General features: G+C 40.3%; 1 protein-coding gene across 10 annotated transcripts in view; it reads left to right on the forward strand.

Annotated features, from left to right (window-relative positions):
• LOC118120436 (mitogen-activated protein kinase kinase kinase kinase 4) overlaps positions 1-14,370 on the forward strand; it is an 87,599-nt gene that overhangs the window by 49,672 nt on the left and 23,557 nt on the right. For 7 of the 10 annotated variants that reach the window (XM_047342681.1, XM_035175356.2, XM_035175360.2 and 4 more), the window contains exons 4-16: positions 626-751; positions 3,136-3,246; positions 4,315-4,405; positions 5,257-5,387; positions 5,621-5,675; positions 6,542-6,620; positions 6,730-6,905; positions 7,592-7,664; positions 7,904-8,114; positions 10,563-10,724; positions 10,945-11,031; positions 12,761-13,069; positions 14,186-14,341. In XM_047342681.1, the coding sequence (XP_047198637.1) occupies positions 626-751; positions 3,136-3,246; positions 4,315-4,405; positions 5,257-5,387; positions 5,621-5,675; positions 6,542-6,620; positions 6,730-6,905; positions 7,592-7,664; positions 7,904-8,114; positions 10,563-10,724; positions 10,945-11,031; positions 12,761-13,069; positions 14,186-14,341 (1,767 nt within the window). The remainder of the gene's footprint in view (positions 1-625; positions 752-3,135; positions 3,247-4,314; positions 4,406-5,256; positions 5,388-5,620; positions 5,676-6,541; positions 6,621-6,729; positions 6,906-7,591; positions 7,665-7,903; positions 8,115-10,562; positions 10,725-10,944; positions 11,032-12,760; positions 13,070-14,185; positions 14,342-14,370) is intronic. The other 3 variants (XM_035175358.2, XM_047342683.1, XM_047342684.1) reach the window with 1 other exon arrangement.

Here is a 14,370-nt window from a genome sequence, read left to right on the forward strand (position 1 = left end):
TTTTCTCCTTGAGGAAGGCCACATTTATATATGTCACAAAATAGTATGAATGCGATTACAATTTCTCCGGAGTCCAAGGCGAAAAGCATATTAACAAAAATGCATAATTTATACATGGAATAACAGCAAATCCACAAATTTCAGAAGTAACTAAAAAGATGTTTTTGTGCTCTGCAAAATGTTATCACAATGCAGAGGAACCCAAATAGTTCAAATGAATGTGTGCTTAAATAATTCCTTAAGCGGAAACTTGTGAGTATGTCCTGTAGTTTTTGTTTTATCCTGTTTTATTTGACAAGCAAACAAATAAGTAATCAAGTGGACAGGAGTGAAAACATAAAAGTAATAAAAGAACAGAACAAAACAATGTGAGGAAAAAGTGAAAAGATTTATCAACTGCCACTGTCACCATCTTTCCAGGTGACCTGATCCAGGAAATGCAATAATCACTGTTATCAGACTGTCAGTGTGTATTGATGGTCATTTTTTACACTTTAGAAACCTGACGAAAAGAGTATTTTATTTTGATCTGCTCAGTTGGTTCATATAATGGCTTCCCCACTCTCTGACGCAGGTAATGATTACTAACTCCACACTGCTGGGTCTTCCTCTGTCTGTCTTACAGGATGAAGAGGAGGAAATCAAGCTGGAAATTAACATGCTGAAGAAATACTCTCACCACAGAAACATAGCCACCTACTACGGAGCCTTCATCAAAAAGAGTCCGCCAGGCCACGACGACCAGCTATGGGTGAGTTCATCTCTACCACGAAAACAATGGATGCAGTGTTGTTAGTTTGAATTCACCTGAAACGTAATATAGAGATTACTCTTCACATGCTCTCGACCAATCACAGCCTCCATGTTTATAACATAGGTCTTATTTTTAGAAAAATAAAGGAAGCAGCAAAGTGGAAGAGGATGAGATTTTACTTTGGAGAGGAGGTTAATTGTCTGTTATCTGCTATAAAGCTTAAAGCAGGAAGTAATCATCATGTAAAAGTTAATGAAACCAGATTTTCTAAAGTAGTTAGTAGGTGTTACCCTACATACAACATCAGAAACGTGCTGTGTTACTCGATATTAATTTTTAGTTGCTGATTCTTTCCTAAGATTTTGTCAACAAACCCCCTATGATAAAGAAATATAACTGAGGCTTGATATTTCCTAAACATTATGATAAATAACTATTATAAATAACTTTAAATAAAAAGACACACAAAACACAAATACAACCAAATATATACAGCTTGAATCAAGAAAGTAAACATAATTTGCTTTATGCAAAGTGTAAATCTTAATGCACTTCTTTTTCTGTATGATTTATTCTGTAAAATAAAAGTTCCCATGTCGACAAACAAATGCAGATACCGATATGTCTGTGAAAAGCTCACATCGACCAATACTATTAGCCAGCGGATTAATCAATTGGTCTCTAGTTATTTCTAGTGAGGCCCTCGACTCTGTCAGTGGTGAATGCAGAAGAAAGATAATACATACCAGCACTTAAACTCTCCAGCAGTAAGCCCAGATAAGGATACAGTATATTCTGGCTATTTGCAGAGTCAATATGCTTGCACGTACCATATTGCATCACGTTCTTCCCTGAGGAGAGCGACTCATGCTCACAACAAATCAAAGACAATTGAAACAAGACAGAGATGAGGTTAAAATCCTGAAGCAAAAATGAGAAACTGAAATAATGAGAGAGAGAGAGAGAGAGAGAGAGAGAGAGAGAGAGAGAGAGAGAGAGAGAGAGAGAGAGAGAGAGAAGAGCAACAGGAATGTTATCACCTCTGGATGTGTTTACAGGCAAGAGAACCTCGTTTTATGGCCCTCGGCTGATCCTCACTCTCTCTCCACAACATGGCCCTGTATTTGTTTTAACAGCTGCATCCATGACCCCTTTAAGACCCCCACTGATACGTCTCTGTCTCTGTCTCTCTGTGTGTGTGTGTGTGTGCGTGCGTGTGCGTGACTGTAGAAGTGCCATTTTCATCTGTCTTGGCAGTTAACAGTGTTGTTTTCAGATTGTCTGGTTAAAAATATGTATCTTTGCGTTACCTTGTGCATAAGACACGATCCATGACAAACTTGGTGATTATTTAATAATGATGCACAGTGCAGAGGTAAATTAGGGGAGGGGACTTTGCCTTCGTGGAGTTTGAGCTGTGGCTGGAGTCATATTTTCCGTCTGTGTTCTTGTAAATGCGATATCTCAGCAATACCTTGAGGGACATATTTCTAATTTGGTACAAAGGTTCAATTGGACTCACCAGTGAACTGAGTAGATTTTGGTCCTCAAAGGTCAAAGTGTATGTCTTGTGGTAAAAAAATTATGAATTCTGCAAGTTGTAGTTCAAGAGTGACGGAATTAGTTATTTAGGTTTTTGTTCGACATATTCCAAAAGTTTTGTGTCATGTGATGCCAAAATGTAATCATTTATTCGACTAATGTGAACTCAAAACGCATAAGAAAAAACTCCAACATTAAACACTTGCACTGCACTGATCAATGCAGATGGCACGTTGACTGGATGTAACAAAATGGGAAAACTTTTTCTAACCTCAAAATATCGTTTTAACTAAATTTGTTCATAGTCCTTGTTGCTGCAGAGAGGAATTCCTCCATCTATGAGTGTTAGTGTGAAACGATGATGACATTCAGGAGATTCCACGCAGCATTTACTCATTGCAAATCAGCTGTAAAATAACAACCGCTCGTCTTTGCCTGAATGCTGCTCCCTTTACTCCGGCTGCTTCCGATCACCGAACAGGTTAAACACGTTGTCATCAAACAAGTCCTTTTTTTTCATATTCTACCATTTCCTGTTAAAAGTGTTTTTTGCCAGACAGCCATCCCGCAGATTAATATTCAGATGTGGCCCTAGTGGCTCACAAATGGAAAATGCAAAGTAATAGGTTAATAGACACAGACAGTTTTCTGAGTAATTGTTGCTTTCGTTGAAATTAGATATACTATAAAATGAATGTGGTCATGGTTCATTGATGGTGAAGTGCAGCGTGTAACACCTCTTGGCGGGGATTCTCCGTAACTCACAAAATCATGGTGTGAGTGTGTCTGTGTTTTCATGTTTAAATGTCATTTTTTCATATGTGTCCTCTCTCCTCCAGCTGGTGATGGAGTTCTGTGGTGCCGGTTCCATCACAGATCTGGTGAAGAACACCAAAGGCAACACACTGAAGGAGGACTGGATCGCCTACATCTCCCGAGAGATCCTCAGGGTCAGTCCTTCTTCTCCGCCAACCACTGACCTCACTGCCGAATAAAAAGATGTGTGGCGTCGACACCAGGCCTCAATGAATTCAGGACTTTATCTGGTCGATTGGACGAAATGCATCACAAGACAGAACCAAAGGCAACGGGACCTTGTAATGCAGAAAAAAAGAGATTATATACTGTGGCAGCAGAGTGCATTTAAAATCATCAGTAGATTACTGCCTCTTTGTAGTCTAGGGGTGGTGTCACTGTGTTGATATCAGTGACCTGTATTTACACACATGGATATAATCCTACGATATCCCCCTATTAACTAGTGCCCTGTCTGTTCTAAACCTCCCTGTTTGTAACGGGCTGTTTGTTTGGTCTGTGGTGACGCTGGTTGCAGTTTTCTTTCTGAAACTGTAAAAGTGACCTGCAGTAATTTATCCGCAGCTGTACTCAGTCCACAAATACTGAATCTGCTCCACTGCTTCTGCACAAAGAGCTGCTCACCTGTTTAAGTTCAGTGGAGCTGGACTCAGTACGCAGAACCTGAACGGGAGAGTCAGATGTTGACGAGTAGATCAAAACTTGGGAAAGAGCTCCCGCACAACGTCTAGCTCGCAATCAGAAATGTATTATGCAACATTTCCTTACTAGAACTTCATCAGGCAAACATTTTGTGAAAATGAGAAGTGAAACTGCAGAAATGTATTTATATGGCAGAATCACCAGTTGTGGAAATCATAAAGCATCATCATCATAATAAATAAAACCAGGAAACGCAAAATTACACAAAATTACATAAATATATTTTATTATATTAATATAGAACATATTACATGTATAAATACACTGCACTTCATGGGCCTTTAACAAGACACACACCAAGTGTGAAGCGGTTCTTGAGATCATACACACAGACAGAGATTTCTGGAATTATTAGATAAGGTTGCACGTTTCAAGATCTTTGAAATCTTTGAATTTTCCATCTTTGATAGTTCTCACTCTTTCTATTTTCCCTCTGACCTGAAAGCTCTGAGAAGCTGTAAATATGTAATATTTACTCTTGTGTCCATGTATCTCTACAGGGATTAGCTCACCTACACGCTCATCATGTCATCCACCGTGACATCAAGGGACAAAACGTGCTGCTGACTGAAAACGCTGAGGTCAAACTGGGTACGTCTTGTTTTTTTTTGTGTGTGTGCACAGCGCCAGCACCAGGGTCTGGACGTCTGAACTGGGGGAAAAAAATTCAGCAGCGCCAGATTTGAGTCAACGCCGTACTTGTGCCAACTGGGGCATTTTCATTACCAGTGTTGTCTTATAATGTTTCATATGATTGTAGGTCCGTATAAAACTAAATATCACTCTAGATATTTTTTGACCATTATGTTGGAAATGATCTTGTCTCGATACAACAGCAGCAAGCAACATTTTGTCTTAATCTTCCAGTCATCTATCTGATTTTTATTTCTCTAAATAATGCATGATTAGATTACTATTTGTAACCAACTTACTCCCTCTGACCTTTTTTAAATTGCTGTCCTGTGACACGCAGTATAAAGCACATGTCTTCTCTGAGGCCACAATAAATCACTTTGCATTTCAGTTAAATGGAGACGAAGGAGAGCATTCAAAATACAGCAGCGTCTCAAACGTTACACTCAGGACACAACCAGAACTGTGGACTTGAGTTCGGGGATTTCAGCATGAGAAGAAAATAAGTTAAATCTGAATTAACAAAGGACCAGGGGCAAGAAACTGATTTTTTTTATTTAGCTTGGAGGATTAGATTTAAATCAGAGGATATGAAGTCACATTTTCAAGGGATCCAACACCTGCAGTTTGACTTTGAACATAATTTTTAATCCATAAATTAAGCACGGTCACTGTGTTCCCGATGTACCAATAATTTCATTTTTATACTTTATTTGCGTAGTATACTTTTTAATATATAACACACGCACCACACTCCTGTAAGTTGACTGTTTTCAGTCGTAACTGATCCTGATCCTGTTCTTCCTCAGTGGACTTTGGTGTGAGTGCTCAGCTGGATCGGACGGTAGGTCGAAGGAACACCTTCATCGGGACCCCATATTGGATGGCTCCAGAGGTCATCGCTTGTGATGAAAACCCAGATGCTACCTATGACTACAGGGTAAGAAGAGAAAATCTGAGTCTGCTCTTTTATAATACAACAGGGGCTGGATGGTAGGAAGAGATATGAGATATGATATAAGTGTCTGAAATCACCATTAAAAGTTATATATTCTTCACTTTTGTTTAAACTTGCTAAATTTTTACATTTTCTCAGTAGGAATAGACACATAAATGAAACATGGCAGTAAACATGTCCACACAAACTCATCTGACTCATCTTCTGTCCTTCAGAGTGACCTGTGGTCCTGTGGAATCACAGCTATAGAGATGGCTGAAGGAGCTCCTCGTAAGTACTGTTACATTAATCTATCGGTGGTTTGCTTGGCATAGTATAAAGTAGTATGAAAGTTGTTCCAATGGGGGAATTGGTATAATAGCTGTGACAAAGGATTTATGTTCAAATTGATAATGTATTTAACTGGTGATGGCAGAGAGTGGAAAGAACATTTGGAAGAAGGGTTAAAAAACGGTGCCAGACCAAGGCTGTCAGTCAAATAGAGACCAATCATATCTGTTCAAAGCAACCATACTAAGTACCAGACTTTTTAAAATAACATGTTAGTCCTTTAACCTCCACATAGTATTTAAGGCTACATCCACATTAGTAAGTTTTAGTTTAAAAACCCATCACTTTTGCTACGTTTACATCATGGTTTACATCTGCCGTCCACACGACTGCCGTCAAACCTCTGAAACGGAGCCTTTTCGAAACTATGTTGGCCTTGTTTTCACTTTTAAACCTCTGACGTTGTGTTTTAGACTGGACAGACAGAAACTGATGCTTTTGGAAATATGGACACAGACACCCACGTTCTCTTCCTGATTGAGTCTTAAAATGCAAAACACTTTTAATGACAGTTCCATCTCCCTGCTTTTAAGTTGTCCCAGTGCTTTTTCTCGTACATAATACATAACATAATATAAAGCCAACTACAAAGCATACAGTCAGCTTCCTGTTTACAGGGGCATGTGTATTACCACTCATTTAGTTGGAGATTGTTTTGTCAATTTGTTTTGGAGTTTTTAAATAAAAAAAATAATAACCCTGTTAAGAAAGCCTCATAAATGCATACAATCTTCTTCGTTTGCCTTTGTCTTGTGTTTTGGTTCGTATTGATCCTCACTTGTTTTCTTCCTTTTTGTTTCCTTCAGCTCTGTGTGACATGCATCCAATGAGAGCCCTCTTCCTCATCCCCAGAAACCCCCCTCCTCGACTCAAGTCCAAAAAATGGTGGGTCAAGTTTTTTAATCTTTATCCTCTCAGTCAAACGTATCTCCCATCTTAAAGAACAGATGTGGCTGAATATGTAACACACACACACATCTCAACACTTTATCAGGTCAAAGAAGTTCTTCAGCTTCATTGAGGGCTGCCTGGTGAAGAATTACACTCAACGTCCCCCCACTGAGCAGCTGCTGAAACACCCCTTCATCCGGGACCAGCCCAACGAGAGGCAGGTCCGCATCCAGCTCAAAGACCATATCGACCGAACCAAGAAGAAGAGGGGCGAGAAGGGTGAGTCCAGGAGGAAGAGGATGTTTGTCACAGATGAGAAACTGAAATTCATACGTAGCTTAATCCTATAAATAACAACAACTCTGTTCTAAACCATCCAGCATCTGTTAGTATGAGACAAAACTAAACTAGTAGATGAAAATATCTGACAGTGGCAGAGAAAGACATAAAAAAAGAGTACGAGCCAGACATAATTATCGGTTGGCCAATATGAGCTTTCACAGACATACAGCATTTATGTTTATATTTCATAATGAAATGTACTTAATTCATATTTTAAGTTCTGTATATTTAGTTGTATTTACTTTTTAATTAATGACATGTTAGGAATCATTTTTTTATTTATATAATGTAATATATAATGCATCAGAATTTGTTCTTCCTAATCATGGAATCTGCATCACCCCTTACAAAAAAAGCCAAATTTGTTGGGCTCGAAAACTATACTTTTATTTAGAAATAATCAAAAATAAGTATATAAAATAAAACGCTTTCTTCTGTTGAACTTGAAGGAAAATGTATTTTTGCAAACTATGTTTTTCAGCAACTTTGACTTTTATGATGCTTGTTGATATTCAAAGTTTCCAAAAGTTTTACATACATTTTGGGTTCTGTTGCACAATTTCACTTGAGCATTTTAATGACTTTGACGCCACTTGTAAATGTCCCTGTGTTGTTCTCCACAGATGAGACTGAGTATGAATACAGTGGCAGTGAAGAAGAGGAGGAGGAGGCGTCTGAGCAAGAAGGAGAGCCGAGGTTAGTTTCGTCTCAATCACTGCCGTCCTCGAGAAGTTTCACTGACGACATCCAGAGCAAAGAACATAAAAACAATGAATACTTAAATAAGATAAAAAACTGCAGTGGAAAAATATATCTTTTTTACTTGGAGTTGCAATGTAGTGCAGTGTCATTATGTTCAACATGCATTTCTTTTTTTCACTAAAATGTAAGTGAAGCCACTGTCAATGACTCCTGTCCCCACGTCTTCCACGTAGCTCCATCGTCAACGTGCCGGGTGAGTCGACCTTGCGCCGCGACTTCATCCGGTTGCAACAGGAGAACAAGGAGCGCTCGGAGGCTCTGCGCCGCCAACAGCTCCTCCAGGAGCAGCAGCTCCGCGAGCAGGAGGAATACAAGCGCCAACTACTGGCCGAGAGGCAGAAGCGTATAGAGCAGCAGAAGGAGCAGAGGAGACGGCTGGAGGAGGTGAACCCACAGGCTTCATACATGACTTTTCATACCTCAAGCTAAATTAATCATTACACTGACATTTCTTTTATCACAAGGATTTGATAATGATGTCTCAGGAATCATCACCTAAGTTATTTTCTAATATATATATCGTCCGATAAAGATAATAGAATAATACCTCCAAAAATCCTTATTGGTTTGGCTCCAACAGATACTCTGGTGTCACATTGTTTGTGACGGCGATGATGGTGTGGAGAACCAGTGGGAGTCAGCCAGATAGTTTACATTATCTCTGTGTAATAGGATTAGTAACTTGTGACTCAGAGGTTCGTGGTTAGATTTTTATTTTGATTATTTCATATAATAGACTCCAAAATCAATTTTAGGGCGGCGGAGAATAGAAATTAATCGGTGTCCCCAGAGGACGAGTATGAAAACCCTGTAATTATCCCTTATCTCTTTGAGCTGTGGTCCTTTTACATTAGTGTCTGTGTGAGCTTGGGCGCATTTGTCCCTCAGAGAAAAATGTACAGTGATAGAAGAGAGAGGGAAGTGGAAGGAGGAGGAGGGAGGGAGCGAGATGGTTATAAATTTAGACAGAAGTGGACTGAAGTAAATTCTCTGAAAGCAAAGGAAGAGAAAGAGACCTAAACAAGGAAGTAACTGGAATTTGAAACTGTGAAATGAGAGAAGAGAGTGGGGACATTTAAGCGTGCTCAAACAGAGAGAGGGAGCACATTTATATTAAATACACCTCAAAGGTGCGAGGCCTCTGTCAGAGCGAGATGAGCAGTTTATATTTTATCTCGTGTTTTCCCACAGCAGTCGCAGCTCGGGGCTGTTTTTTTGATTCATGACGGTGCTTGTACATGAGTCAGACATTAGAAGCCCCAGTTGAACCCAGGCCATGTCAGAGAAATACCATGGCACATGTGCTCTCCTGTTTTGACGGATCACCTCCTGTGGATTCAGGAGCTGCGAATTAGTGCAAACCTGATGCGTCATGAAACTAAAGCCACTAAAAAAACCTGATGTCCTGCAGCTTCCTCTGCACCTTTTCACAACGCGCTGACAGACAGGAATCAGTGTAATTTCTTCATGTGTCTGCTTAGAGAACCAGACGTCAGATAAGCACTCGTCAGGCTTAAACTATTATTCTGACTAAATGATGAAGTCTTAAGGCAGAGTTGGAAATGTGGACATCTTAAACAACTTTCCTGTCACTTCAGCTCATCTAGTGTCTGTATTTATTTATATTTTACATGTTTACACCGGTAAATACAGTCACATGTGCCCCAGAGTAAAAACCATCCATCCACAGAACTAGACAGAGTTTAAGACTTGGAAATCCTTGGCAGCGTGCGGATGAACAGATGGAATGTTTAAAAATTAAAACATAGCACTCGAAATTCATCTGCTTTAACCCTACAGTAGCAGTATTCATTTTTAAGTTTCAGGACTGAGTCAAACATTTATTTTCATTAAGCAGTTTCTGTTAATCCGCCAATTATCTGGATCTGGTTTTGTAAAACCCTTTTTTTATCTGTAAATAGTCCTTATCTCTTATAGCTTTGCTCCTTTTACGTTAGTGTCTGTGTGAGTTTGGGTGCATTTGTTCCACAGAGAAAAATGTAAAGTGATCAAATCAAAAATCTAAGTTTTTTTTAACCTTTTGTTACAAAATGTAAGAAAATTGTTAAAAAACATATATATGTTTAAGTGTACAGCTCAGAATCTAAAGATATTTAATTTATTCCAAAATATGACAACGAAAAACTGATCAAATTGATCAACCGATAAATATAATATTTTTCATTTGATTAAAAGTGTTTGAGTAAAGCGTTTTAGCATTAAAAATATCTTGGGGAAAACCTCAAGAGTGGAAAAGAGCCTCATGAAATACTTGGAACAATTCTGCCATTTTGTGAATATGATGGAAGAGTTTGGTCTGATGGAATAGATTTTATTGCTCTTTTGACACCTCAGCTCATCACGTGTTGGGGCTTGTTCTCGGCTCTGGCAGCCTGACTCATGGATGGGACTAAAGAAGGTGGTAGTGGAATGTTGCTGAATGAAAGTCGTTCATAATAACTGCCTATTTTCTCGGATGAAATGTAAATGGACTCAACCATGATCCATAGCGTTATGTCATAATGTCAGATACACAAAAACAGGTCTTGTTGTTTATACCAGTGTTGCCAAGACACGCACAAACACTCATATTAGGTGACTGGTGTAAGATTTAACTTCCAGCAACATCAAATTATGGGTTCAAGCAAAAGCTGCATGTAGGGCACATAATTCAAATCTTTGCATAATTTATCCAAACAAAATAATTATAATTGAAAAAATGAAAACTTATATAAATAAATAAAAAGAAATGTCTTATACAAGTGCACACAAATCAAGACGTAGAGCTATCACACTAAACAGGTTTTTTTTGTTTCCTGTGTCCACCTGCAGCAACAACGGCGTGAGCGTGAGATGAGGAGGCAGCAGGAGCGTGAGCAGCGCCGACGCGAGCAGGAGGAGAAGAGACGCGTCGAGGAGATGGAGCGACGTCGAAAAGAGGAGGAGGAGCGCAGGAGGGCTGATGAGGAAAAGAGGAGAGCCGACCGTGAACAGGTAGGAGCCTGATATGCGTACTTAATCAATCATGACTAATAAATAACCAATTAAAGATTATCAGAAAGATGAACTGGGGAGCTATCTAAGCACTTTGGCTTCACTTTTGGGGAACTGTCACATCGTCCATCTTTACTTAGTTTATGTTTTCACATAATCTGAATGTAATTTGCTCTTTTCTGACTTTGAGCTCTTGTGCACGGCTGTGTTTGACTCTCAGGAGTACATCCGTCGCCAGCTGGAAGAGGAGCAGAGGCACCTGGAGATCCTGCAGCAGCAGCTGCTCCATGAACAGGCCATGCTGCTGGTAAGTGTCTGCCTTGTTTAAATCATATTTACATCTTTTTTCCCCATGAAAATTTAGAAATTCGTAAAATTGGCCCCTATCCTACCTCCTACATTCATCTCCCATGTCTTTCTTCAAATAGATTCTTCTCTGTCTTTCCCCTCTGCCTCTATTAATCTGTATTCTTAATATTATTCCATCTGTTATTGAGTCCCAGTGGTTGTTTTTTTGAATGTTTCTATAACTTCCAGGTTGTTAAGTTTCATAATGCAGGTACTTATTATTCCTCCGTTACACAAACTTTCCTGCTTCAGTTTTCCTTCGACTCGAAACCGATCAAGTTTTTGGATCCGCCTCACGGTGTTTGTAGATCCCAGGGGAGCCATTAACAGCTGAGGTCAAAACATAATAAGTCTTCTCAGGTTTATTTCTCGGGGTTGTTTACTGGGCCTCTCAGCGATGGTGATGTCATCCAACAGGAAGAGGGGGTTTGTATGACTCGCTGTTTTTTTGTTTTTATTTTTAAAGGATTCTCCTCCTCAGGGGATCACAGAGGATATTCACATAATGAAAGGATATGACTACTCGTATTCCTACTTCCACGCTTCACACATTCGCTTTATCATCGGCTGCTCTGTCCAGTTCCTACTCTGTCAACATTCATAAACTTTACTATGAAAGCAACATGTTTCCCTTACATCATGTTTGGCTGCACTTACACTTAGAGACGTATTAACGTGTTCAACATTTGCTTTGTAAAGATTTAAAAGAAATTTGATCCTTTTGATTAAACTGTGTTTTGCTATATATAGATGCAGCCTCTGGTAAAGTATCAAAACTCGTAAAAACCATCATGGTCTTAATATTTCTGTGGTTCGATTGGTTTTGAGCAAAGTTAAGTGCTCCAACAGACGTTGCTGTGCGGTTGGGAGCAGGATTTAATTTCATGTTTCGCTTTTCAAAGAAAGCACAAGTCTCGCTAAAGTTATTAATGTTTTGTTTGGACTTTACCCTCTGCTTATATATAATAAAATAAAAACCCTGCAGCACCATTTTTAGCACTGTAAGGATTGGGCCTCATCTGTTAGAAGAAGGCAGTTCTGATGAACATGCATTATATCATAATATGTCTCTATAAGATAACTTAAATTTAGATGTTCCAATACCAATACTTTCTCAGACACTGCTGAAAAAAACAGGTCGGACATCGCCAGATACTGATGCAATACCACGTCTTTAAACTATAATAGTTTAATCCAGACAAAACTGCAGTTTTCTTTATGCCTCCATGCCGGTGGATGAACTGAATAGAATTTGGTGGTCAAGGTTTTTTGCCCTGTGAAGGTGATCCTTCGCCGTGAAGGAATCCTTTCACATTTGGCACAAACATTCACTCAAGGATTAACTCATAGGATTTTGGTAGCCAAGGTCAAATGTCAAGGTCAAGGTGGCCTAACAAAGCATTTTTATGATTTGGTGCTTGTTTTGTTTCCTGAGTGTGTCAAAGAACATACTGACCATATATGAATCTGGAAAAAAGAATGTATGTCAAAATATGTACACAGAACCTGCACTGGTTGGCGGCGGAATACAACCCCAGTGCTCTCAGGTGGACTTGAGACTCTGCCTATATGTATATGTGTGAATATTTGAATATCTGAGGTTACACCAAAGGGGCCCCAAACAATTTAAGTATTAACCCAAATGTTGTGGGAACATTTTAGCTCAATGTGACCCTCCCTGTACTCAGGAGTATAAATGGCGGGAGCTTGAGGAGCAGCGTCAAGCACAGAAACTCCAGAGACAGCTGCAGCAGGAGCAGGCCTATCTGCTGTCCCTCCAGCAAAACCAGAACCTTGACAGTAGCAAAGCGGTACAGCAACAGAGCGCCAAACCCCCACAGAACCATGGTCCTGATAGTGTAAAACCTCCGGATACGACAAAACAACCGCAGGGCACTGACTCTGAGAAGACGTGGCCCGGTCAAAACCACAGTCTGGAGAAAACTACAGACGTTGACCTGCAAGGCCCCGCCCCTGACTCTGAGTGTGTCAGAGAGGTGAACCCTCGAAGCTCGACGTCGTCACACTGACTCCTGTACAATGCTTTCCTCTGCTTGTGTGTACTCACTCCCACTGCCTGGGGTGTTCTGTGTGTACATGGCGATGGCCAAGCTGCTGGTGTGGGATGCACTGATGCTTTGTGACTACAACGTGTTAATGTCTCTATCTAAACTCCTCGTGTAGATTTTCCAGTGACGTTGGGCTAAATTTGGGCAGCTTCTTTAAAGCTATACCTCTAGATGAAGAGCATTTCTTGATTGATGGCTTCATGGGAAATTTTCCATCTAGAATGGCACCGGCGCTGCTAAGGCCCAACAGTTGCCCTAAATTCAGTCAAGCTGCACCAAATTGCACACACAGATATCAGTCCTCTAAATGTACCTGATATCATTCATCAAGATCTATGAACTATTCCCTGGGAAATCTCAAAATGTAAAAGAAACAAAAAACACTCAACCTGGCAATATAAAAAAGAAAAAGATCCACCCCCTTCGATTTACACCGAAAGGTATTTGGCTGTTTCTCGGCCCGTTTCGTAGAAGTTTCGTAGAAATCTGTTCCCTCAGTAGTTTCTGTATAATCCTTCAGAGAATAAACATAACATTTAACTTGCCTGGAATTAACTTTTATGGCTTTCAATAAATGGCACTTGGTCAAGGCAAGCAAACAAACATTCTTACCAACCAACAGTTGGGGGCGTTAACATACATTAACCTCCCTGGCGGAGGTGCAAACTCTCAAGATACACGAACACAGTGATTGTTTCCCTCAGTGTCCTGGACCTCGGTGTGTGTCCTAACCTTCCTCCTCATGACAGATGCATGACACTCTTTGCTGGTCATGGTGCAGTTGTCGTACTAGCAGGGATGTGGGAATATTGTGGCAACAATAAAATTGCTGCCTTTGATGTAGCGCTTTGATGACTTTTTCTAAAGTGCTCATCCTACTCCCGCTGGTAGAAATCATGTCTTAACAAACCGTAGTGTCTGATGGCTTCTTTTCCACTCACCCTGCTCTTTATGTACTGACACACACTGACCTGTGCTCTCCAACAACTGCTAATGCCGCTGTTATACGTGCACGTCCCTCATCTGTGCGTGTGTCCTCCTTAGGCTGATGAGCGATACCGGAAGAACATCCAGGGTTCTCCTCAGGCAGCTCAGACCAAACCGCCGCAGCCTCCAGTGCCGCCGCGCTCCGAGTCTTCCCACCCCAACGGGAACCCGGCATCGGAGGCGCCCGTCATGCACCGCCCTGTGGATCCACAGGTAACCACAATGACCTCAAACCTCTCCCC

The sequence above is a fragment of the Hippoglossus stenolepis genome, chromosome 13, assembly GCF_022539355.2.
Source record: "Hippoglossus stenolepis isolate QCI-W04-F060 chromosome 13, HSTE1.2, whole genome shotgun sequence".
In the NCBI taxonomy this organism is placed as follows: Eukaryota; Metazoa; Chordata; class Actinopteri; order Pleuronectiformes; family Pleuronectidae; genus Hippoglossus; species Hippoglossus stenolepis.